Source organism: Schistocerca gregaria, chromosome 3 (assembly GCF_023897955.1).
Source record: "Schistocerca gregaria isolate iqSchGreg1 chromosome 3, iqSchGreg1.2, whole genome shotgun sequence".
In the NCBI taxonomy this organism is placed as follows: Eukaryota; Metazoa; Arthropoda; class Insecta; order Orthoptera; family Acrididae; genus Schistocerca; species Schistocerca gregaria.
In genome coordinates, this window is record NC_064922.1 from 234519000 (window position 1) to 234545730 (window position 26731).

The following is a 26731-nucleotide window of genomic DNA, read 5'->3' on the forward strand; positions in this document are numbered from 1 at the left end:
GTGTTTCATTGTTACAGCGCGAAATGTTCCTCCGCCACTGTACCTTTCAGCGTAACGGGGTTCGATTAGAGTAACTAATCCACGATCATCGTAAGGCGTCAGTAACACAATAAAGTGGTATAGTTTGTAATGGAGATGTGTTGAAACATCATTTGCCGATTTTTCAAATGGCACTTGCTTGCCACCGAGTGGGAGAATGCAGCTCGGATGATTGCATATTGTTCACGTAAACAAAGTTGACACGCGGCGCGGTCGCTAGTGAGAGCGACTGTAAATGGGAAACTCCTTTAACGGTCTTTCCCATCAGCCAACGCGCCGAGTGTCAACTTCGTTTGCGCATGTAGTAACTGACCAAAGTGTTCAGCAACTTTTTTCCAGTCCTCTGCTTTTGGTGTGGACATATACATTCCCTAGAGCATACTCTCAAAATACACTCCTGGAAATGGAAAAAAGAACACATTGACACCGGTTTGTCAGACCCACCATACTTGCTCCGGACACTGCGAGAGGGCTGTACAAGAAATGATCACACGCACGGCACAGCGGACACACCAGGAACCGCGGTGTTGGCCGTCGAATGGCGCTAGCTGCGCAGCATTTGTGCACTGCCGCCGTCAGTGTCAGCCAGTTTGCCGTGGCATACGGAGCTCCATCGCAGTCTTTAACACTGGTAGCATGCCGCGACAGCGTGGACGTGGACCGTATGTGCAGTTGACGGACTTTGAGCGAGGGCGTATAGTGGGCATGCGGGAGGCCGGGTGGACGTACAGCCGAATTGCTCAACACGTGGGGCGTGAGGTCTCCACAGTACATCGATGTTGTCGCCAGTGGTCGGCGGAAGGTGCACGTGCCCGTCGACCTGGGACCGGACCACAGCGACGCACGGATGCACGCCAAGACCGTAGGATCCTACGCAGTGCCGTAGGGGACCGCACCGCCACTTCCCAGCAAATTAGGGACGCTGTTGCTCCTGGGGTAGCGGCGAGGACCATTCGCAACCGTCTCCATGAAGCTGGGCTACGGTCCCGCACACCGTTAGGCCGTCTTCCGCTCACGCCCCAACATCGTGCAGCCCGCCTCCAGTGGTGTCGCGACAGGCGTGAATGGAGGGACGAATGGAGACGTGTCGCCTTCAGCGATGAGAATCGCTTCTGCCTTGGTGCCAATGATGGTCGTATGCGTGTTTGGCGCCGTGCAGGTGAGCGCCACAATCAGGACTGCATACGACCGAGGCACACAGGGCCAACACCCGGCCTGATGGTGTGGGGAGCGATCTCCTACACTGGCCGTACACCTCTGGTGATCGTCGAGGGGACACTGAATAGTGCACGGTACATCCAAACCGTCATTGAACCCATCGTTCTACCATTCCTAGACCGGCAAGGGAACTTGCTGTTCCAACAGGACAATGCACGTCCGCATGTATCCCGTGCCACCCAACGTGCTCTAGAAGGTGTAAGTCAACTACCCTGGCCAGCAAGATCTCCGGATCTGTCCCCCATTGAGCATGTTTGGGACTGGATGAGGCGTCGTCTCACGCGGTCTGCACGTCCAGCACGAACGCTGGTCCAACTGAGGCGCCAGGTGGAAATGGCATGGCAAGCCGTTCCACAGGACTACATCCAGCATCTCTACGACGGTCCCATGGGAGAATAGCAGCCTGCATTGCTGCGAAAGGTGGATATACACTGTACTAGTGCCGACATTGTACATGCTCTGTTGCCTGTGTCTATGTGCCAGTGGTTCTGTCAGTGTGATCATGTGATGTGAAACTTCCTGGCAGATAAAAACTGTGTGCCCGACCGAGACTCGAACTCGGGTTCTTTGCCTTTCGCGGGCAAGTGCTCTACCAACTGAGCTACCGAAGCACGACTCACGCCCGGTACTCACAGCTTTACTTCTGCCAGTACCTCGTCTCCTACCTTCCAAACTTTACAGAGGCTCTCCTGCGAACCATGCAGAACTAGCACTCCTGAAAGAAAGGATATTGCGGAGACATGGCTTAGCCACAGCCTGTGAGTACCGGGCGTGAGTCGTACTTCGGTAGCTCAGTTGGTAGAGCAATTGCCCGCGAAAGGCAAAGGTCCCGAGTTCGAGTCTCGGGCGGGCACACAGTTTTAATCTGCCAGGAAGTTTCATATCAGCGCACACTCCGCTGCAGAGTGAAAATCTCATTCTGGAATTCACGGTGTTCTTATTTCAATTTCCAGGAGTGTATTTTTGTGTTCTTCGTGTAAAATACCGTACTACGAAAATGAAACAATTGCGCATCCCGTAGCCATGTAACCGCAAAAGAAAGAGTTTTGCAAAAGTTTATGATATTCGTTTTTATCGAAACTATTTGTTCCGTTATTAGTTCCCAGGAACGAACTCTTCTTGTTCTCTGAATCCAAGGAAAATTAAAATTAAATCAACGCATTTTTACTTCAAAGTGACTAATGTCAGTCCCCCTGATGTGACGTATTCTCCTGTGTTCAGATTACGCTGTGTCATGGTTGGAGAATTAGAGTAATTACTGTAGAACTGTTTAGTCATTTTATCAGAAGTTCTGAATTTCTAAAGTGGCTGTTGCAGATTCTTTGTTGCTAGAAACGACATGCAGCTTACGTTTTTCTGGACTTATTGGTGAACCAAAAATGTTATTCATTTTTTCATACGTCTCTAGCGCGCTGGTGTGCAAAACTTAACGACTAAAGTAACTTTTATATGTTGTGTCACTGACAACGTAGCTGGACGAAACTTGGACAATGCGTAGATAAGACTGTCACAGTATAAGACAGGAAGTATCGGAAAGAAATACGCAATGAGACGAACAGAAATGACACATTCAAAGACAATAATTACGTTGATGTTATTCACGTCAGCATTGTATGTGGAAAGTGACTGAGCTTTGATCGTATTCTCGTGATACTGATAAAACGAACTTCATCGTTAGTAAAATAATAAATAATTATTTTCAACAACATAATTTAATATTTTGTTAAAATTGTATCTTAGACAATATCCATGTAAAAAGATAATGAAAATCTCAATCTTTTGTTATCTATGATTTTTGTAGAAAAATCCTTGTTCGAACTGTTGTACTGATAGGATGTGATTGATGTCTCGTAACACAGAGGTCATTAAAAAAGTGTACTAAAGTATTGTTATGTTGATAAATGATATTTGAAAATAGAAATTGTGTGTTACTGAAATAAATCTTCTTTGTATGGAGTTTTATTTCATTGTAATTCTCGTCCTCTACAAGTGTTAAGTTTTCGGCTCAGCTATCAAAGAGCGCAGCCATTAGCGCTTTTGATCTACAGCGCAGTTTATTGGTAAATAGTGAATATTAATGTGTCACGAAACACTGAGAAATATTTTCAGATGTTAATGCATATAGTGAAGGTGAGAACAGATTTAATATATAATATTCATTACCAGTAAAATACGGCCTGAAACAGAATTGATAAGTGATCGTCTTATGTTAGCCGCCATCTTAGTGGAATATTGCAGCGGCAGTTTTAAAATGATTTTCTATACGGACTTAAATATCGTTGGCTATAATTGCAATAATAATTGTGTACTAGTGGCCGAGGACCCACTCTGAGCTAGTGAATTCCAGTTAGATTGTGAGCATATCGAACTTCTGTGAATGCAAACAGCATCGTACGTGATATAAATTCTTGCTGCTGATGTATGAAGACTGGTAATTTTGTAGCAAATTTTATGAAATATTTCGACAGGAAAATACATTACTGTTGTGTACGTGTGGTACTGTTGTTGATTTTGTTTAAAGAAAAATGTTGCCACCTCGAGATAACACTACCGATAATTTTGATAAACGATCTGCAACTAGCAAAGACTCTTTTAAACAACAGCACAGAAATTACTAAAAATCGTTACTCTTGATTACTTTAGATTACTTATCATACATTTAGTTTGTTTGTTGGTTACAAATGATTACTTTTGTGAATGATCTTCGAGACATTTACATTGCTTGATAGAAATCGTTGCTACACGTTACCATGTCGAGATTTCTTTAACAAAAGAACGTTCACTAGCCGGGAAAAGCAGTGATTACATAAAACCTCACGTTACATTAATAATCAGTAACTAGTTTTATTCTAATCTTGCTGAATCTGTACAAAACACCACACGCCACAATGTGGACGTGCTGCAGCACGTCCTCCCAATGAATCCCACACATGTTCGATAGGATTTAAGCTGGGGGAACGGGCAAGTCAGTCCATTCGCCGAGTATCGTCTCGTTCCAAGATCTCTTCCGCCTACGCTGTTCGATGAGGCGGGCACATTGTCATCCACAAAAAAGAGGTCAGGGTCGACTGCACCCCTGTAAGGGCGCACACTGGGGAGGAATGCAGTGTCACAATAACATTGACTTGTGAGTGTACTGTGTTCAATGGATTGGAGGTCCGTACTCCCATGCAGCATTATGCCTCCACAGACCATAGCACATGGACCACCAAATCATGTTCGACAATGTTTCTCGGTGCTTTACGTGTTCCCACCTCTCGCCATGTGAGGATAGGTTTAGCATTGTAGAACGTGATCATTATTTGTCGAATGGACTGAACTGCGCGTTCATTCTTAAATCCTATCATGCACATACAGGGTGTTACAAAAAGGTACGGCCAACTTTCAGGAAACATTCCTCACACACAAGTAAAGAAAAGGTGTTATGTGGAGATGTGTCCGGAAACGCTTAATTTCCATGTTAGAGCTCATTTTAGTTTCGTTAGTATGTACTGTACTTCCTCGATTCACCGCCAGTTGGCCCAATTGAAGAAAGGTAATGTTGACTTCGGTGCTTGTGTTGACATGCGACTCATTGCTCTACAGTACTAGCATCAAGCACATCAGTACGTAGCATCAACAGGTTAGTGTTCATCACGAACGTGGCTTTGCAGTCAGTGCAATGTTTACAAATGCGGAGTTGGCAGATGCCCATTTGATGCATGGATTAGCACGGGGCAATAGCCGTGGCGCGGTACGTTTGTATCGAGACGGATTTCCAGAACGAAGGTGTCCCGACAGCAAGACGTTCGAAGCAATTGATCAGCGTCTTAGGGAGCACGGAACTTTCCAGCCTATGACTCGCGACTGGGGAAGACCTAGAACGACGAGGACACCTGCAATGGACGAGGCAATTCTTCGTGCAGTTGACGATAACCCTAATGTCAGCGTCAGAGAAGTTGCTGCTGTACAAGGCAACGTTGACCACGTCACTGTATGGAGAGTGCTACGGGAGAACCAGTTGTTTCCGTACCATGTACAGCGTTTGCAGGCACTATCAGCAGCTGATTGGCCTCCACGGGTACACTTCTGCGAATGGTTCATCCAACAATGTGTCAATCCTCATTTCAGTGAAAATGTGCTCTTTACGGATGAGGCTTCATTCCAACGTGATCAAATTGTAAATTTCCACAATCAAAATGTGTGGGCTGACGAGAATCTACACGCAATTGTGCAATCACGTCATCAACACAGATTTTCTGTGAACGTTTGGGCAGACATTGTTGGTGATGTCTCGATTGGGCCCCATGTTCTTCCACCTACGCTCAATGTAGCACGTTATCATGATTTCTTACGGGATAATCTACCTGGGCTGCTAGAACATTTGCCTTTACAAGTACGACACAACATGTGGTTGATGCACGATGGAGATCCTGCACATTTCAGTCGAAGTGTTCGTACGCTTCTCAACAACAGACTCGGTGACCGATGGATTGGTGGAGGCGGACCAATCCCATGGACTCCACGCTCTCCTGACCTCAACCTTTTTGACTTTCATTTATGGGGGCGTTTGAAAGCTCTTGTCTACGCAACCCCGGTACCAAATGTAGAGACTCTTCGTGCTCGTATTGTGCACGGCTGTGATACAATACGCCATTCTCGAGGGCTGCATCAGCGCATCAGGGATTCCATGCAACGGAGGGTGGATGTATGTATCCTCGCTAACGGAGGACATTTTGAACATTTCCTGTAACAAAGTGTTTGAAGTCACGCTGGTACGTTTTGTTGCTGCGTGTTTCCATTCCATGATTAATGTGAAGAGAAGTAATAAAATGAGCTCTAACATGGAAAGTAAGCGTTTCCGGACACATGTCCACATGACATTTTTTTTTCTTTGTGTGTGGGGAACGTTTCCTGAAAGTTTGGCCGTACCTTTTTGTAACACCCTGTATAGGTCGCGTTGGGGAGATGTATCGCAGCACGTTAACATACACCAAAGAACATCCAGCAGTTAGCAACAGTGCTGCTGGAGGAATGGAAAGCCCTAAAACAAGAACCGCTCACCTACGTTGCAGACAGCACGGAAGTACGTTGTAGAACATGCACTGCGGTCCGTGGTAATCTAGCCCCCTTTGAGAATCGTTACCTTCTACGCTGTAACGTACCAGTCTTTTCTGTTTAAGCTGTCGGCACGCGGGACGAGATGTCTGATGTTGACGTTGCGCTCTAGGAGTTTTGTGACGTCACTCCCTGTTATTTCACGTTGAGGAGCCATTTCGTCACGTGAAACACAGAACGAGATATGCGATATTTCTGCGATGTGTCACGTAAAATACAAGCAGCAGGGAGCAAGAACGTCCCCTACATCACAAGCGAAAGCCTGGGGCTCGCAGAAAGAAAGATGCCAATTTGTATTTGTCGCGTTCATTCGGTGGGTTTTATGGTTTATCCTGCACCCCATGAATATATACTGTTTCTAAGCCCCAGCACATTGAATGCCTCGAGAAAGAATCTTTATTGGTACGATGTGTCGTAATAAAACGACGAGTAACGTCATATCGGTGATTAAGGATTTAGTTAACATTAAATAATTTTCTTAGTCGGTTTTATAATAACTCTCGTGTTATCAGAGTAAGCCGTTTTAATGCAACGACACATTGAACTTTTATGAAAGACGTGTCGTTCTTGTTAGGATTTGTTGTAATTAAATATAAATTGATAACATATCGGCAACTATGGGCTATAGGAGACAATAAGACAAAATACAAGGTCGCTCATAACGAAACTACAGACTAGCGGAGTGAGCAGACGCATCCAATTCTTTTTGCAACTTCGAGTTCTCAAAAAGGTTGTGGGACTTACTTAAGAAATTAATAGAAATAATTTCTGCAATACTTGATGTTATGTAAATATAAGTGCATTCTCTGTTCAGAAGTGGGTTTGTCTGATTTGGTGAACTTCCATAACCTGATGTACTTATTAACTGTACATGTATCTTTCTTTTTTGTCTTATAACAAGTTCACAGATACTGAAGTTTTTATCCACGCTCATGCTCATAAATAAAGGATAATGCTGATACGTGGTGAATCAAAGCTCTAGGGGGAGGTGTGCGGGCTTAAATCACCTCGGGGTATGACCATGCCATGCGTATGACCTGCGGTCGTCGCACGGTGGCGCTGGAAGCAGTCCACATACGCAGAGGTGTGTGGTGCATGTCAGAGTACGGTGCGGCGAGTAAGTGTGTATACGTTATCAGACGTGCTAATGGTCACTGTTGAAAATGGTTCAAAGAACACATATTGATGACGTTATGAGGGGTAGAATACTAGGGCGACTGGAAGCTGATCAAACACAGCAGGTTGTAGCACGGGCCCTCCGGGTGCCACAAAGTGTGATCTCAAGATTATGGCAACGATTTCAGCAGACAGGAAACGTGCCCAGGCACTACAGTACGGGACGTCGACAGTGTACAACACCACAAGAAGACCGAGATCTCACCATCAGTGCCCGCAGACGGCCACGGAATACTGCAGGTAGCATTGCTCGGGACCTTACCGCAGCCTATAGACGACTGAACAGACATGGTTTATTCGCCAAGAGGCCTGCAAGGTGCAGTCCATTGATCCTGGTCACAGAAGATCCCGTGAAGCCTGGTGTCAAGAACACAGTACGAAGTCATTGGAACGGTGGTCCCAGGTTATGTTCACAGACGAGTCTAGGTATTGTCTGAACAGTGATTCTCGCCGGGTTTTCATCTGGCGTGAACCAGTAACCAGATACCAACCTTGAAAGGAACCTGTATAGAGGTCGTGGTTCGTGGTGTGGGGTGGGGTGGGATTATGATTAGTGCACTTACACCCCTGCATGTCTTTGACTGAGGAACTGAACAGGTCAGGTGTATCGGTACGTCATTTTGCACCAGTCTGTCCGCTTTTTCAGGGGTGCAGTGGGTCCCACCTTCCTCATGATGCATGATAGCGCACAGCCCCACCGAGCTGCCAGCGTGGAGAAGTACCTTGAAACAGAAGATATCAGGCGTATGGAGTGACCTGCCTGTTCTCCAGACCTAAACATCGAGCACGTCTGGGATGCTCTCGGTCGACGTATCGCTGCCTTCAAACCCCAAGGCACTTCAGGAGCTCCGACAGGCACTGGTGCAAGAATTGGAGGCTATAGCCCAGCAGCTGCTCGACCACCTGATCCAGAGTATGCCAATCTATTGTGCGGTCTGTGTAAGTGTGCATAGTGATCATATTCCATACTGATGTCGGGGTACATGCGAAGGAAACAGTGCCGTTTTGTAGAACATGTGTTTCGGGACGGTTTTCTCAACTTACCATTAATACTGTGGACTTAGAGATCTGTGTCGTGTGTGTTCCCTAAGTGCCGATGCTATTAGCACCAGTTTTGTGTAGTGCCACGTTATGTGGCACCACATTCTGCAATTATCCTTAATTTATGAGCATGAGTGTATACATACCACAGACAGAGCAACGTGACTAACTTATCGAGAAGGCAGGAAATGCACGTCGTACTAGGGCGAATTCAGGAATTCTTGACGTGTCCATTTTCGTGAACAAACTATTGCCTGCGAGCCAAATAAAGCCGACAGCTGCCGCTGGAGAGCGCTGAAAGAGCAAAATCACGCAAATCAGATCGTCCCGTGTACCGACAGTGCTGCCTCGTGACACTGGGTATCGCGTCTGCGTGCACGTCAGCGCAACGTCAGCTCCCTCGTTCCCGTGTGCCGACGACCTCAGAGACGCTAATGGAGAAAGCATCGGAGTCGACGAGAGAGCAGCAGCAGGGCTTTTGTGTGGCTCTGTAGCGAGTGGTCACGTACGTTGTAGCGACACGACAAAAAGAGGGCGTGGCCTTCCGGGAGCACCTGGGGCAATGACCTTACACTTCACACGGTCTATGGACGGGGAGGAGAAACGGCAGTCAGCAACCTTTTACAGAGGCAGATTTCCCTCCATATAAAAAGAGCATTAGAGGTACTTTCACTTTGGAGTTCTCTGCGAAAATTATATTTCAACCACTAAAAAAATGGGAAAAGAACTGAAATTCTGAGTTTCTTTTCATGCGCACCGAGAGCGGGACGTAGGACCATTATTTACAGAAGACCTCAATTTTGAAGAGTGCAGCACTGCCACTGTGAACCATCGGGCCCCTTACAGAGGAAAGAGAAAAGGAAATGAAGAGTAGGCCTACAGTATAAGGGCAGTATTCAAAGTTGAGAACTATGAGGGCGTACTGACGCAAATGCTTCCTCATTTCTATGTGAAAATCTTAAAACTTTTTAAAATAAAACAAACCTTATCAATTTTCTGCACCTTTATTCTTCGTGTGTACATGTTTTCAGCTCTCTATCGCTAGATGGGTCCGAACTGTAGCGTGTAACATTACGATGTGTAACGTAACCATGTCGGTACGTGAGAAAAGCATTCTGTAATCGGGTTTCGAATTCGAAGAGTTCGTCCATACATGGAGCACCCTCTCCTTTAGCATGCCATTGCCAGGCAATACACGATCGATGCGACACCTGCCGTTTCGTGCTTGCCGTAAAGATATAGATCACCATGGTGCACCAATACAGAAAATCGACTCTCAAATTTACGTTCCGCAACGAATTTGCACGGCCCAGAGCACTCGAAGTCGAACGATTTCTACGAGAAGAAGTTAAAATCCCGGCGACCGACATTCTGGGCATTCACTTGTCCATTGTGAGCAGTATCGTATATGTCAAGATCATCAATGACGTAACATGTGAACGGATCCTTCGGGAAACGAAACAGGGCCTCCGTTTCTGCCATACTAATGGCAATGTGGGGACTGCGCACGTCGATTATTCTGGCATGGGACTCCGCACGTTCACTTTTCGAACTTCCATTCGAACTACCGGCGGAGGACTTCGTGGCAGCGTTGCGCCCCTTCGGCACGGTGCATAATCATATCGCGGAAAAATGGACGCAATTCCAGACATATCCTGCACTGAACGGAGTCCGCCAGGTCCGAATAGAACTTGAAAGACATGTACCTTCATATCTGAATATCGGTGGTTGCCGTGCCATCGTCATCTACGACGGGCAACCGAAGTCCTCTTCCGGTTGTGGGAAGGAGGGACACCTCAGATCCGAATGTTTCCAACGTCGAGTCACTCAACTGCCGCCGGCTGACGCTGACCCGCCCTCGCAGCCGACGCTGCTCCCTGTGACTTATGCAGCAGCCCTCACGACCGCTACCACTTCACCACGACAGCCAGTGTCCACTGTTTAGTCGCCCCTTCATCCTCCAATACAGGGCGATGACGACACATCCGTTCTACATGTTACGGATTCAACACCGATGGCGCTGCCCCCCCCCCCCCCCCCCCCCCCCCCCCGTCGACGAAAGACGCGATGCGATACAAACGATAGCATGGCAATAGACTCGCTTAACGTGCCAACTGCGGCATTTGTGCTGGAACTTCTTGAGTAGTTGCCATCGTCTGACACAGAAGGACACGCGAGGAAGCAACGCTATCCGAAGCGACGGAAGCGGAGGCGTAGAGCAACTCCCGAACGGGATGCGACACAGCCTCCAGAGGACGACAATTCCACCTTCAATGACGAAGCTACCACAGAGGCAGCCGCCATTTGATGCAGTGTTACACCACCGAACGGAACTGAGGACAAATCACACGTATCCACAGTGGCGCAATCGGACGCCGATAAGCAGGACAGATGCTGCCCACCACATTCTGGAGTGCAGGCATCAATGCTGTGTCCTGAGAAAGCTGGGGAAGCCGATCTTGCTCTTAGTTCCCCGGCGTGGGCGGATGACCAGGACTACTATGGCACTATGGCACCATGCAAGTTACGCCAACAGGGCCCACGCCATTGGCGCCGGCTCTCTAGAAACGACTGCAGGTGAGTTTTGGGGAGGTGCCACTACAATCGGAAGCTCCATAGACAATTCCAGTCTTAATGGATAACTTAAAACCTGCGGTTCGGCAACAAGCTTATTGTATCGCCACGCTTAACCTCAACAAGATACGAATGGCAGTGAAAATTCAGTTGCTGCGACAGATGCTTCGTTCTTCGGATGTTGACATTACCCTGTTGCAAGAAGTGTATATAGTGGCCCTCCCCGCCTTCTACTGTTGTGCGACTTATATGTCACCGGCGGACCGAAATGGCAGCGGTACGGCAATACTAGTGCGTGACGGAATTGCCATAGAAGAAGTGACTTACCTTCCGTCAGGAAGGGGGCTGGCGATCACAGCACTGACCACTCGCATAATTAACATTTACGCTCCTTCAGGAACTGACCAACGCCGCGAGCGATCGCAGTTCTACTCGGAGGATATCACCTCCCTCTATAGTAGTCGCTTTGATCAATAAATCTTCGGCGGCGACTTTAACTGTGTGCTTCACCCCAAAGACCAAGTCCCACGTATCTCGACTTGTCAAGAACTTCTGCTAATAGTTCGAGATCTGCTCCTCATCGACACTTGGGAGAAAATGCATGGTGACCGTCCTGGACCCACATACCTTTCTAGTCGCTCAGCCAGTAGCCTAGACCGCATTTATGTCTCACGAGCTCTAGCGCCGGGAGTGTTGGACGCCGAACGTTTGCCGCTTGTCTACTCCATCATATGCGCACTCACTCTACAGCAGCAGCGGATAGGGCGCAGCCGTGGACCCTGGAAGCTGAATGTGGCACACCTTCAAGACCCGGAAAGCCGTCAGATTATCTCCAGCACATGGATGGATTGTGAACGTCGTCTTCCCCGATACCCTTTGGCCTTAGCATGGTGGCTGGAATGTGCAAAACCAGCGTTTCGGCGTGTGCTAACAAAATATGAAAAAGACATCGCAACGTGGCATCGTCACACATTGGACTTTTATTACACAGTCCTCCGCGAACTCGCTACCCAACCACCGTCACCAGACCGAAAAATGGAAAGCCACCGAATTAAAGATAAAATATTGTCCCTTACGAAGCAAAATTTGGAGGGGATCGCCGTGCGGTCGCGGCGTCAAGACCGAGCGAGAGGGGAAAATCCGTCTACGCATCACATAGTGCTCGACAGCCGCCGAGGCCGACAGCAGATTTTGCTCGATGGTAGGGTTGTAATGACTCAGGTTTTGCAGATCACTATCGCCGGTTTTTCGAAGAGATGACTACGGAGGAAGTGGACAATCACGACATACTGCAGCAAGTGCAACACACCCTCGACAATGCAGCAGCGGCGTCGTTGTTAGCTGGACACACACGGGACGACATCGAGTACGCGCTTAACAAGGGAGCACTCAAGACGCCCGGGCCAGACGGACTGCCGCTCGAGTTTCATGGGACTTTCTACGATCTCATGATGCCCCGACGGGTCGCCATGTACCAAGTTCTAGGGGACTGATAACCTCAGATATTAAGTCCCATAGTGCTCAGAGCCATCTGAATGAAATCGTGGAGCCATCAAGATGCTTCCCTTACCGGACGTCTCTTAGAGGAATTGATGCCTGCGTCTCTTCTGCCACCTGTCACGATTGCGAACATTACATCCCCACTCTCGCACCTCTCGGCATTTATTCTTGAGTATAGTTACGTACACCCAGACCTTCCCAACACTCGCACTCCCAAGCCATCTTCAGGTGAGCCGAACGAGGACTGACGAAGACGTTCTCCGTTCCGTCTTATATAGTGCGCTGATAGTACTGCCGCGCATGCGTTGCAGTCGCGGAGACAGAAGAACCACACCGCCCAGCAACAGCGCCCTCGCTGGTGGAACTGCGAAACTCAGGTGCCGTCGGTATCGTCGCTGGCCGCAGGTATCGATGTCTTCTGGCGTCTTCGTCTCGAGAAAATGTCTGTGATGACGGGATTCCATGCATTATTCAATTGGTAATCACTGTCCCGGTTCATTAAATTTCCAGCACTGCGTATTTCAACGGATTCTTTAATAATGGAGTCCCAAAAAGTTGTTGCTGTGGCCAAAATCGAAGTTTTGTCGTACTCCATTGAATGTCCGTTAGAAATACAATGTTCCGCAACTGCAGATTTACTGGGTTGCAGTAGACGGGTGCAACGTTGATGTTCTATACAACGCTCTTCCACAGTACGTGTTGTCTGTCCTATATAGGCCATACCGCACTGACACGGTATTTTGTAAATTCCCGCCTTCCGCAGCAACAGATCATCCTTCACCGAACCCAGCAAATCTGAAATCTTAGAAGGCGTACGAAAAACAACTTTCACATGAAAAGTATTTAGAATCCTTGCTATTTTAAAAGAGATATTACCAACGAAGGGAAGAAAAGCTAGGGACTTGTTTGTCGTAACTGACAGACGCCTTATTCCTAAAAACAAAAACATGTAGAGCCCATGTTTACGGAATATTTTTATCTTGTTTTGATCTATTCTACCATCACTAAAAACATGAAATACGTTTTTTAACACCCTAACAGGCGCATTTTCTCCAGCGTGTCGATAGGTGATCGAAATTTCGTTTTCTGCTTTATGTACCTGGAGTAAACCCAAACAAAACTGCTGATGAATTCTTTAATGCATTGCCCAGTGCCGACAGAATGCGTAGTTTTTTTCGCATTACAAAAACAATATAATAATAATAATAATAATAATAATAATAATAATAATAATAATAATAATAATAATAATAAGTGGTCAGCGCGACGGCTTGTCATACCTAACGGCCCGGGTTCGATTCCCGGCGGGGTCGGAGATTTTCACCGCTCAGGGACCGGGTGTTGTGTTGTCCTTATCATTTCATCCCCATCGACACGCAAGTCGCCGAAGTGGCGTCAACTCGGTAGACTTGCACCAGGCGAACGATCTACCTGACGGGAGGCCCTAGTCACACGGCATTTCCATTTCTCCACACAGTGTCGATTTGGGCCCATCCTAGTTTCATCTGTTTCTAAACCGTAAAGAACACCTTCGAGCACCCCACTTCGATAGTGATGAAGCGGTACAAATAGAGCTGAGCTAGTGGTTCCGTCAGCAAAGTCAAACATTCTACAGTGACAGCATCAACAAACTTGCGTTGGAAGAAATGGGGTCGTCGTCAGGGTGACTAAGTAGAGAAATAAATATACAGACATGAAGAACAAAAATGTAGAATGTTAATAAGTTTTGTTTTATTTTAAAAGCTGTAAGAGTTTTCACATAAAACATTTGGAGGTATTAATTATCAGCACGCCATTTTATCTTCTGGACTGTTACTAATGTGTGGACGACAGGATCACAGATGTAGAGGAAGAAATTGATTTTTTCTCATTTTCCCAGTCATAGTCTGAGGAATGAATATAGAGACCACTGGCCAGAAAACGTGACCGTAACTTATATCCAACAGTCATTTCTGCTACAAGTTCACCATTTTCACTTTATGTGTTTAATTCCAAGATTGCTTAGATATTTTTGGGCGTTACAGTTGCTTCACCTTACCACGTTCACGACATGAAATGTTCATCTTTTCCATTGGAAAGAGTCCAAATTTACTCTTACACTTCAAATAATTTAACATGTTTATGACTGGGATTCGAAACGCGTTGGACTAAAATAAGAATCTGGAATATTACGATTGAAGACAGCGTAATAGTGGCAGCAAGTGCAAAGCGTTGGCCGGTTCCTTGGGGAATATAAACTAATTAGCCAAAAAGTTACGATTATCTGCTTAGCATAGTGTTAGTCCACATTTGGAAGCAACATAGCATCGATTCTGCGGGGCATGGATCGATATGTCACGGTAGTTTGTAATACCTGTTCTTGACCTATTTCGTATCTCTATCGATATTTCCATGTCATTTTGTAGTATTGCTTATGAATAATGTCGTATCTGTAACGTAAATTCTTTGTCTATGTATACAAGTTCCAGTTATGTGAATTTCTGAACGCTGTTGTTTAAATTTGCTTGTGGATTTAAATAACTAATGGAGTGATTCTTATATAATGTACTGTAAATGACTTGGTCCATAATTAGGGAACGCAGGGTTAAATATAAAAAATGTGGGGAAGCCCTGCAGCTACGGAAGAAGCCTTGCGGAGCGGAAAAGATGTGGTTTGCGCGCAAGTGAGAACTCGTCCTTTGTGACGAGCAAGGGGTCGGCTGAGCAGTGCTGTGGTTAACACTTAGCTAGCAACAGCAGCAAATCATACTGACCATATTCCTGGAGTTTTGAGGCCAGAAGAGCTTAAGGGCAGTACATATGGGCCTTGGATACTGAATTTCGTGATACCATTATCATAACATGGTTTCTGGACGTATAAAATATTATTTCGACGCCAAGAAGATCAGTAATGGGGCGAGACCAACAGTACTGCCATGACTGCATCGCCGCCAGGTTAACAGCCACTGCAAATTGAGCCACGAGTGCCACCAGTCTTCCACTAAATTGTTTGGTATTTGGCACCCTACATGTCCCAGCTATTTGTGATATTTGCTTGATATTAATAATAATAGTGGTCTTATTAGAAACTCTATCTTACACCCGTGATTATCCCAAATCACAAACCTGGACAGAATTCATATCCTACTGAATTTAATTCCGAGTGTCCTAATTTAAAATAAGAAAGTGACTGAACTTGAATTTGACTTTGTGTTGTCATTTGCAAAGCCAATTATAATTTTGGTTTGATCAAAAGTCTGCTTATGAAATCGCGTTTGTTATTTAAGGAGTTGTAATCTGTTGTGCTTTACTTAACTAATAAGTAATGATAAGAATACTTACCTTTTCCCATACATACTGGTGTAGTTTTGTTAATGAGCATGGTTCTTAAAACCATGAAAGTTTAAGGGTCCTCATGTACGAGCCTAGTTATTGAATGCAGTAAATGCAAAAGCCCCTTCAGAGCCAGTTTACTTAGATTTGCATTCTGTCTAGTTGCTTCAAACCGAGTTTAAGAGGGTTGGGTTGGGTCGTTTGGGGGAGGAGAGCAGACAGCGAGGTCATCGGTCTCATCAGATTAGGGAAGGGCAGCGAAGGAAGTCGGCCGTGCCCTTCCAAAGGAACCATCCCGGCATTTGCCTGGAGCTATTTAGGGAAATCACGGAAAACCTAAATCAGGATGGCCGGACCCGGGACTGAACCGTCGTCCTCCCGAACGCGAGTCCATTGTGCTACCCACTGCGCCACTCGCTCGGTCCCGAGTTTAAGAAAGACCTGTTTATTGTGTTATCTATTCTAATGCAAGTTAGTTAATGCACAGCCATACAGACCCTGTACAAAGCAATGAAGTTATAGATGATGATCATTAGAAGACCCCCCCCCCCCCCTTCCCCATTTAAATTCAGAGTCGTTTCAAGCTTTTCCCTGTTCAGTCTTACTGCCAGTTTCATGTGTGTCGGTATTTGTTTTTATAAACTGCTGCACCTAGTTTATTTAAGGTATGTGTTCTTGAGAGGGATATATTGCTGTTTACTGTCTCACCGGCCATTTGCTTATCTGACTTACTAGTTAGTAGCAGATTTATATGCAAGGTTAGGTTACTGTGTTACAGTGTGAAGGAAAGAGTTTATTGTGTGTGTGTGTGTGTGTGTGTGTGTGTGTGTGTGTGTGTGTGTGTGTGTGTGTGAAGGAAGGTTATGTTAGGTTAGCCTTAGCACTGCCTTCTGCTTTATGATTATGTTTGACACAAGAATGCCCAATTACTTTGGCGACCTGTTTTCGTATGTAATGTTACAACTTGCTTTTGTGCTGGGAGAACGTCTGTTCTTGACCCACCGTTTACTATTATTTATACTCTGCTGGAGTGTATTGGAAACGAATCCAAGGTCGATAGTTCTGTTGTCATTAGGTTATCCCACGGTCACAACATTCCTCGCAGAGATACAACGTTAGCATCATCGCTTATCGTTTAAGGTGGTCGGTGGCACCGTTACATAGTCTACGGAGATATATGGCGCCTGGTGTCTACGCACGAGTCACTCAGTTCCCATAAATTACGGACCGATTTGTGAGCGTGGAGATGACGTTAGCAGTCGAGTTATGCTCCATCGTGTTCATATAAGGCGAATTTGGAAACCAAGACATCAATGTGAACACGTTGAAAAGTTCCTTAAATCCCTATGTGCTTGCGACACAGACAATTAAGCTGCTTGAAGATACCATCGCCATCGGAGGATGACTTGAAGCAAGTGGTATGCAATAATGTTCACATTGTAAACAGCTTCCATGGAGGCTTGGATTACTACTACAGTCCAATTTGGAAAAAAAATTGGAAAGTTGTGGTAAGTTCCACGGGACCAAACTGCTGAGGTCATCTATCCCTAGGCGTAGACACTACTTAATCTAACTTAAACTAACTTACACTAAGGACAACACACACACCCATGCCCAAGAGAGGACTCGAACCTCCGACGGGGAGAGCCGTACGAATCATGGCGAGGTGCCCTGGACCGCACGGCTACCCTGCGCGGCTCCAATCTGGAAGGTACCTGCAATAATAACTGACGATGTTGTTTGGTTAACAAGGTAAAACGTGGGGGTCGTGTGCTGTACAACAATACGAGCTAAACTGTGTGTTCAAAAACACTTCCACCTGCACCAGGATTGTACTATATCGTCAGCTCTGTCACAGATAGCTGCCTATCCTGCTTAAGAGAGCTGAGAAGCCTCCGGCCTCCACGTTCTGTGACGAGGCGTGGACTTCCCACACCTTGTCGCCTAATCGTATTTTCACCGTCCTCCAGGCCGCCCCCGGTAGCTGAGTGGTCAGCGTGGCAGACTGTCAATCCTAAGGGCCCGGGTTCGATTCCCGGCTGGGCCGGAGATTTTCCCCGCTCAGGGACTGGGTGTTGTGTTGTCCAAATCATCATCATTTCATCCCCATCGATGAGCAGGTCGCCGAAGTGGCGTCAAATCGAAAGACCTGCACCAGGCGAACGGTCTGCCCAACGGGAGGCCCTAGCCACACGACATTCATTACCGTCCTCCAACAATTTTTCCATACATATTCGCGAGAGTAGCACACGGAAAACCGACCAGTTTCGCAGTTTCTGAGATTCTCGTCCCGAGAATCTGATCCACAACAATTTGCCCTATGTGTCAATATCACTTACATCAGAGGGTTTATCCATTTGCGGTCTGCATCGTTGGTAGAATAATTTTCTTGCTGCGTCACGTGCCCACAACTCCCCTATGCGTCATTCAGCCTAGAGGTGGGCAATGGTCATATTACTTCGGCTCATCACTCTTGGTTGAGGCATGGGTATTAGCTAATATGGATCGTAAAAAGGAAGTAGTTAGGCGTTCTGACAGTAGATGGCATAAAGTATTCCCTAGTCTATTAAAATACTTCCTGCACTCTACAGCCTCATACCATTTTATCGACTCTCTCAATCTGCTTGTCAAACTGTTATGATTCACTGTGATACTGATACTTCCTTAGACTCTGTTTTACATCTCATTTGAAGAATTAGAGATGTAATAGTTAAATAAAACCGAAAAATGGCAAAAAGATGGGGGGGGGGGGGGGGGGGGGGCGAGAGAGAGGAGTGACAGTAGTCGAAGCGGCTTCCTCTGTATTGCTTAACATTGTATTGCTTAACACCTCGATTGCTTTACAGTACATGTAACAGTGAGTACATGCAGTGAGAATAATGCACAAGAGTGCACTTCTTCTCGTGAAGTTAAACATTACTGCACCAATAGAAAGACTGTCGACGTAAAAAAATTCAAAACGTTGCGTAGTTCTCGTACCATTCTGCAGCCCAATGTCAACCATACGTTACTATTCGTGAATAAGTGATCATCTGGCTAAAGAAAGATGAGATTTGTACTATTTCTAGGGGACTGATGACCTGAGATGTTAGCTTCCATAGTGCCTAGAACCATTTGAACCAGCTGAGTGTTCATGAAACAGAAGTTATTCAGCGTAAGGGATAAGATATTCAGTACTAGATAACCTTTTTCAAATTAAGGGGATGTACGTAGTTAAAGTGAATTCTCTGTTACTTTAGAAATAGTGTGACAATTAACATGAGATGAAGACTTAAGAAAATTAAAATATTAAGATACTCCCTCTGACTTTACTTAACCAAGACTATTTATACTGAGACATGTCATGTCACTGATTTAGACGTTTTTGTATCGCTAGCCACCGACTTCCACAGCAAACATACGGAAAAATCTGCCATTCTCAAGCTCATCACAAAGAAAATATTTTAACTTCAACAATAACTTTTACTCACAACACGGAGGACTAACTATGGAACACCAATTATCGGCGTCTTGGCTAACGTAATTGTGAATCAAATAAAAAGCAAGTTCTTTGACAAAATATTAAAATCAAGGGAACGTAATCGAATGTAGACTATGTAATTTGCCTAGTAGATGAACCATGTCCCCCCATAAACGAACTAAATGATGGCATACACTGTCCATCCATAAAACTCTTCACTACTGAGAAAGAATCGGATAAAAGGCTCAGTTTAACGGACCTCATCATACACAAGGTTAACAATAGCTCTGTTATCAAATGGGTTCAAATGGCTCTGAGCACTATGGGACTTAACATCTATGGTCATCAGTCCCCTGGAACTTAGAACTGCTTAAACCTAAGGACATCACACTACACCCATCATCACGAGGCAGACAAAATCCCCGACCCCCCCCCCCCCCCCCCCACTGTTATCCAAGACTAATCCAGTCGCCCCCTACTGTTACTAAACCTACTGAACAGCGTACGCATGATCGCAAGATACTACATGGAAAAATGAAACACAGTAAGGACAAACCAGCCCCCCTCCGGTTAACCCTGCAGTCTAACGGAGTGCATTCCGGGCGGGAAGGCGTGACGTGCCGGTCCCTGGCACGAATCCGCCCGGCGGTTTAGTGTTGAGGTCCAGTGTGGCGGGTCAGTCTGGATAGTTTTTAAAGCGATTTTCCATCTGCCTCGGCGAATGGGAGCTTTCCCCCCTTATTCCGCCTCAGTTACACTATGTTGGCGATTGCTGCACAAGCACTGTCTCCATGTACGCGTACACCATAATTACTGTATCACGCAAGCATTGGGGTTACTCTCCTCTGGTGTGAGACGTTCCTGGGTGAGTCCACTGGGAGCTGAACCGCACAATAACCCTGGATTTAGTGTGGGGTGGCGGTGGGGTGAGTGGACTGCTGTAGCCTGTTGTGGGGTTGTGAACCACTGAGGGCTACGGCGAGGATGAAGTCTCTCCGTCGTTTCTAGATCCCCAGTTCCGTACAATACAAAAACAAACAACTAACATTTTTAAGAATAGCCACTCTTATCTATCACGTAATTTGCAATTGCTGTCAATCTGCATATCAGGGCCAAACATGTAGGAATTTGAGAGCAAGATATGCAAAACTTCTCAGAGCATTAAAAAAGTAACAGCTCCCACTTTAAATTTACTGTTCTCCTAATAGCACAGAATCACCACTCAACTAACATAACAACCGATTTAAAAATTCTTGAATCTACTAATAGCTTGCACTGAAATTAACGATAGAAGCGAATTATCAAAAATCAATAGTTTATGCAAAAAATTACTAAAGGAGTAATAACGACACTGCATTAAAACACTAAAGAACTATAAAAGGAAACCAAAAACAAAACACATGACCCTCTTCCCAGTTACACCAGGCTTCTTTTCTGAAGTATTTCCACTCCTACTCCAAACATCGTATGATTACCCTCCACATCAAAGTTCCCCTTCTCTCCCCCTATCTTTTTGTTTCGCTCATTCTATCTATATGTATGTTTCTGCACACGCACACACGTACAAGTACACAGATAAAAATTTCTAAAGTGACTTAAGTTCTGAAATCTCGCGTCCCATCAGACAAACACACAAGAAAACACGTCACATGAGCTGAGGATACAAACGTTGCATTTCGTGAAAAAACAAACAGAATGAGCGTGGAACTATTAAAACAGCGACAATGAACAGAATAACTGTTTTCACACGCCTAATACGGCAATGAAAAATCAGAAACAGTAAGTGAGACACGAAAAACGCGGTATTGTATATCGATTTTAAATCTGAAATGAAAAAACTGAGAAATTGGCTTTTGACACGTTGTATACTTTATGGTACTATAGCCCTGGCAACACAATATAATTGATAATATTATGCATGGTAAACGTAACTGTATAATAATCTTAATAAATAAAGAAAGGAAAATAGGAGAAAATGGAAGGAACATGTAGACCGTATGGGTGGAGAAATGTTCCCGGTAATGGCTCTAAAATGTAAATGCATTGGAAGAAGAAATGTACGAAGACTCTGCAAGAGATCAATACCGTAACAAGCAATTTCATAATACATGAAGTGACGAAGAAGAAGAAACTATCTTCACTTTTCAAAATTGTATTCTAGAACTGATTATGCACACAGCATAGATGTGTAACATTCCATGGATCAATCACGTATTACCTATCACAGCCCTCAGCTTTGCCTGTTTACAAACATAAGTTAATTTTATAAGGACGTAGGCTTCCGCAGCCAGTGTCATAGTGATTAAATTTCTTCTAGGTATTATGACGCGTCATTGCTAAAAAACCAACAACAATAATAACTAAAACCGACGTTTCGGCCGAATTGCAACGGCCTTCCTCAGGGCACGACTGGTTTTCCATCTTTTTTTTTCCTTTATTGATTTTCAATTCCCCCCGAAGGGGGCAGGCTGGCAGCAGCTTAGTACACTGCTCTACAGCCTACAGAATTTTTCTTAAGAAAAGGAAGAAGAAAGAAACAAGGAAATCCAGGCAATAAAACGATGACAAAGTGTAAAACGGCGTAAAAATGCGGAAAGTTAAAACAGAAAGAAAAAGGGGTTGGCAATGTCGATAAAATACACAGGAATCAGACAAGTAACATAGTAGACACATATTTAAAAAACATGGCGACAGTCTGGTTTCTGTTCACATAAGGCAAAAAAAAAATCGCACCCAGCGACAGTATGTCTGTTCGCTACACGAAAATGGCGGCACAAATATGACACTCCCAAGCCAAAGGCAGATGGGGGGGGGGGACCCGGAGGAGGGGGAAAAACAAGGAGGAAGGAGAGGAAAAACGAAAAGGGGGGGGAACCAAGGAGGGAGAGGACTCATAAAGGGGGGGGGGGAGGGACAGGCCAGATGTGAGAGGGAATGAGAAGAGGCAGAGGAGGGAAATGCAAAGGGACTCGGGGTTTGCATGTTCTTTTTTCTTTTTCTTTATGGTTATTTTTAAACCTGTTTACCGGCAGGCCTGCAGCAGCATACTACGCCGCTGTTTGGCCTCAGAGAAACACACAAGATACAAATGAAGACATGTGAGATAAAAATACGGTGGACACACAAACGGAGACAAACACTTTAAAATACATGGAGCCGTTCACGGGCGTAGAGCCCAAGATAAAAGTTGTTCAGACACTTGGACACATACACAGACGAAAATTGTCACACGTAGATATAGGTGCACAAAATGAATAACACAAAATGAGTAACACTGAACCACTTAAGCAAAAAACGACGGCACACACAGAAACATGAGGCGTTGATCTCCGGCGCGCGAATGTCCACTAACTGTGTACGAGTCCGGGGACCTACCAAGAGGAGAAGAGGAGGTGGGGGGGGGGGGGGCAGAGGGGAGAGCAGATGTCATGAGCAGGGGAGATAGGGGGAGGGGAGGAAGGGGGGAGTTTGCATGGGGATAGGTGCTTCTATTTATTACAGACTATCGATGTCTGACGTCACTGTTGTAAAACTTTTAATTGGCCCTCCAATATGCTTGGCTTGTCATGACGTAAGGGAAGATGGAAGGAAAGAGGCTATTCGTGTATGTCCATGTCGTCAACGATTGGTAACTGTCCGCCAATCAGCGTTCGGCTTCTGGTCGGCAAGTTTTCCTCCTGGTGTGCGCGGAAGTGGACTGACAGTTGCTCTAGCCCCGCGACCTCTCGCGGCCGTTTGGACTGTAATGGCCGGCAGTCAGGTCGCCGGGAATTTGTAGCCATATTCTCTGTTGATGTTGTCAGGCTGCTTAATAATTTCAATCGCCTCCTGTATTTTGGGTTCTCGCATCCAGGATTCTTTCGCCACTACTCGGGCTTCCTGTAACCTGATGATTGTCCACAGTCACAGTGATGTTCCGCTATCGCCGATTTATTATGCTGTTGTAATCGTACATAGCGTTCGTGTTCTGCTATTCGTAAGCTGACAGGTCTCCCTGTTTCTCCTATGTAGGCAGCTCCGCACTCACATCGTAGTTCGTAAACACTTGTAGTGTTAAGATTGTTGGTGGAACCTGTCATTTCGTGGATCCTGTGATTGCTTCGGAAAATCGGTTTGAAACCTCGTCGGTGGAGAACGTTGCCCAGCAGTTCACTGACGCCTTTTACATATGGTAAGTGTAACAGAGGAAGCTTATCTTCTTTGCCTTCTTCTCGTGTTCTGCTCCCTTCGGTTTTAGCCACCATTATTATGATGTTGTCATCATAGCCGTTGGCACGAAACGTGTGTTGTAGCACCTTTAATTCTTCTTTGATGTTATTTTCATCGCTTATCCGGTCTAATTATCACTAATGCATTACAGAAATAATTTTCAGCTGAATTTTCTATGAAGCTCCCCAAGATGTTATCATGGCATAATAACCTTTTGTATATATAATAAACAAAAAACCACTGGTGATACTATGTAATGCACTTAAACACTTACAGATGAAACACAACATACAATCTGCGCTTTGCGTAAGCTAGAAAATCTTTGCAGTAAGACCCAGACCTAGATTCCTGATGAGGAACTCAGATTTCAGAATTAAGGCCTTTCAGCACCAAATTAGCTATTACCCTTAGGGAAAACGACATTAACAGGTGGCAGAGTTGTACGCTGAACTCTTGACACACTATACATACATCAGACTCTAGCGTCGAGAGATGACGTGGTGCTCGGTCGCGCACGTGGCCCACGGCATCTAAACTCAGAATTAACTGTGTGTTATCTGAACTCACATTACACTGTGTCACCGTAGACTAGAGAACCAGCATAGTATTTGGCAAACGCTACTTCGACACTGGTGTTTTGAAAACATATGATCCTTACAAATCAAGTAGAACCATCGTATATGAGTTTCTCTGCGCAAAGGTAAGGAAACGGCGAGCCCGCTGGCAGCTGGCAGGTGTGGCGTCTGTGGACGGTACTCACCACCGACGCCCATGACGATGGGGCCCGCGTAGGACAGGTTGTTGAGGTGGAAGCCCCGGCTCTCGTTCTTGACGCGCACCGTGTGGTTTCCTCGCACCTCCTGGGCCACGGACAGCTGGTCCGCGTAATAACCTGCAACCAGGTAACACGAAGTTGCTGTTACACAATGGCGGCAAAAGAAATCGCAATATCAAAAAGTAATTAACTTAAAGCAATAAAATTTTGGGCATACATGCGTCTAGATAACATTTAACTAATGTAGACGCAAGATAACCCATTGCAAATGTGGAATGCAGCCGCTAGAATGTTGAATGCAAGCATGCAAACGTGCATGCATTGTGTTGTACAGGTGCCGGGACTATGACATTATTGTTCATATTTTTTTCAAAAAAATTGCAAATCTTTTATAGAAACTTAAAAGCAGTAGTAGACATAGCTTGTTTGAAGCGAAATCGATACTGAAGCTCTCTGATAAGATTAAAGTGAATGTACATATTAAGAAAAAGGGTGTAATATTTACTTTTAAATATTGTAAAGATATCTATTTGTAATAATTATTAAATGTAAAAAGGTGTTATAATATAATTATGTGTGTAATAGTTTCTGGCACTCACTTAGGGCTGTATGAGATGTGTGTAGTATAAAAGAGGTAGTAGTTCCGTCAGGAACGGAAAGCTGTGTAAGCGTAGGAAAAGGTGGGAGCGGAAACCTTTGGCGCGCTTTGGCGGGCGCGAACAAAGTCAGTCGGTGGCCAGTGATGTTAGAGGCAGCTCGTACAGCGCCAGCATAGTGTGGAGTGCGCCACATGGTTGCATTTTGCCTCTGTTGGAAACTGCAGTTTATCACGGCCTGGTATGGGGAGAAAAACTGGCTCTCGATTATAAGATGCATCATCGCTATGAAGACGAAATAAGTCCGCCATGGGTAACTCCTCTTGGCCGTTCTGATATTAATGCAGTTGTTGCCACCAACGCCACCGTCACTGATCACAGCTTACAGGGTACGACATTTTAGCTATGTATTACAGTTTGTGCCAGAAAGTTGAAATGTGCTTTAAGAATAATAACCATCATCCACATTAACAACTGTGTCCGCCTGGTAATTTATCCCGCTCATAAACCAAGCAGGATTCTAACCTGGTACATGAAAATTCCGAGTGACCTGCATTCAGCCAAAACTATGAAATCTTTAATATATTGGTGGCAAATCAGTGATTAATCAGTAACTGATGGAAAGAATAACTGAGAATTTCATAATTAACATTACAATTATTTTCTGTGTTAAAATGATTACGTACGGTTATGCCAGATTCAGAGACCACATTAGATAAATTGTCTACTGCTTTCACATTACGCATTAATGAAAGGAAATACTAAGTTGACGATTAATGGCGATAAATAGCAACGTTAAAAAATTTATAGTGAATCAATGAAATGTTGAGTACCAAATATGTTTATGTAGAAACACCACCACTGTCCAAATTTACTGTTGCTTCATGAAATGAGTCTGTTTTCTTAAGCAATTGCGTACTGTAGTTTTGTTTCGAGCGGATAAACTTTTCTTGTATTGCTGAACCATCTTTTATCTAAATCTAAAGTGAAGTCTGTTAGGTAAGCAGGGAGTTGCAATCTTTTCTGCTATCCTACTCAACTTCAGTACGTGTGCCTAATTAGACTGGCGAACAATAGTGTACCACCAACCATATATATTGTTATCGATACAGAGTAGTAGTCTAACCACTTATTTGCCATACCTCTGAACTAATGGCTTATTTGAAGAAACGAGTTAAAGTCTGTTGCTTATTTCTTAGGTTAACACACACGGTTATTACACCTGTTTTTGTGGTTTTGCTGTCCGGATAGGTAACTGTATTTCCGTTTGTTACATTGCTTATTATTAACAGTATAGTATAAGAATATTACTGTTGGCTTTGCATTACAGTATGTTTCGTAAACCAATTCAGAGAATACAAAATACACGCAAGTATTACATTTGGTTTTACATACCAGGATAGTAAGTAACATACAGAAGTCAAAAGGAGGAATATTACAGTACCTGCTTGTGGGATGGAGTTCCGTGCCTGTTACACTTGGTCGGCCAATACAAGGTAGGTTAAAGCTAGTTGTGGATGACGTTGGAGCTGTCATCAGACGATGTTCCGCATGTGCTCGATTGGAGACAGATCTGGTGATCGAGCAGGCCAACGCAACGTGTTAACACTCTATAGATATTGGGTTACAAGAACGGTATGTGGGCGAGCGTTATCCTGTTGGAAAATCCCCTGGAACGCTGTTCATGAATGGCAGGACAACAGGTCGAATCCCCGGACGCACATACAAATTTGC

General features: G+C 45.0%; 1 protein-coding gene across 1 annotated transcript in view; it reads right to left on the bottom strand.

Annotated features, from left to right (window-relative positions):
- Nucleotides 1-26731, bottom strand: part of LOC126354685 (uncharacterized) — a 1729166-nt gene that overhangs the window by 598502 nt on the left and 1103933 nt on the right. Inside the window, exon 3 of the mRNA XM_050004488.1 lies at nucleotides 24387-24518. Within this exon, the coding sequence (XP_049860445.1) occupies nucleotides 24387-24518 (132 nt within the window). The remainder of the gene's footprint in view (nucleotides 1-24386; nucleotides 24519-26731) is intronic.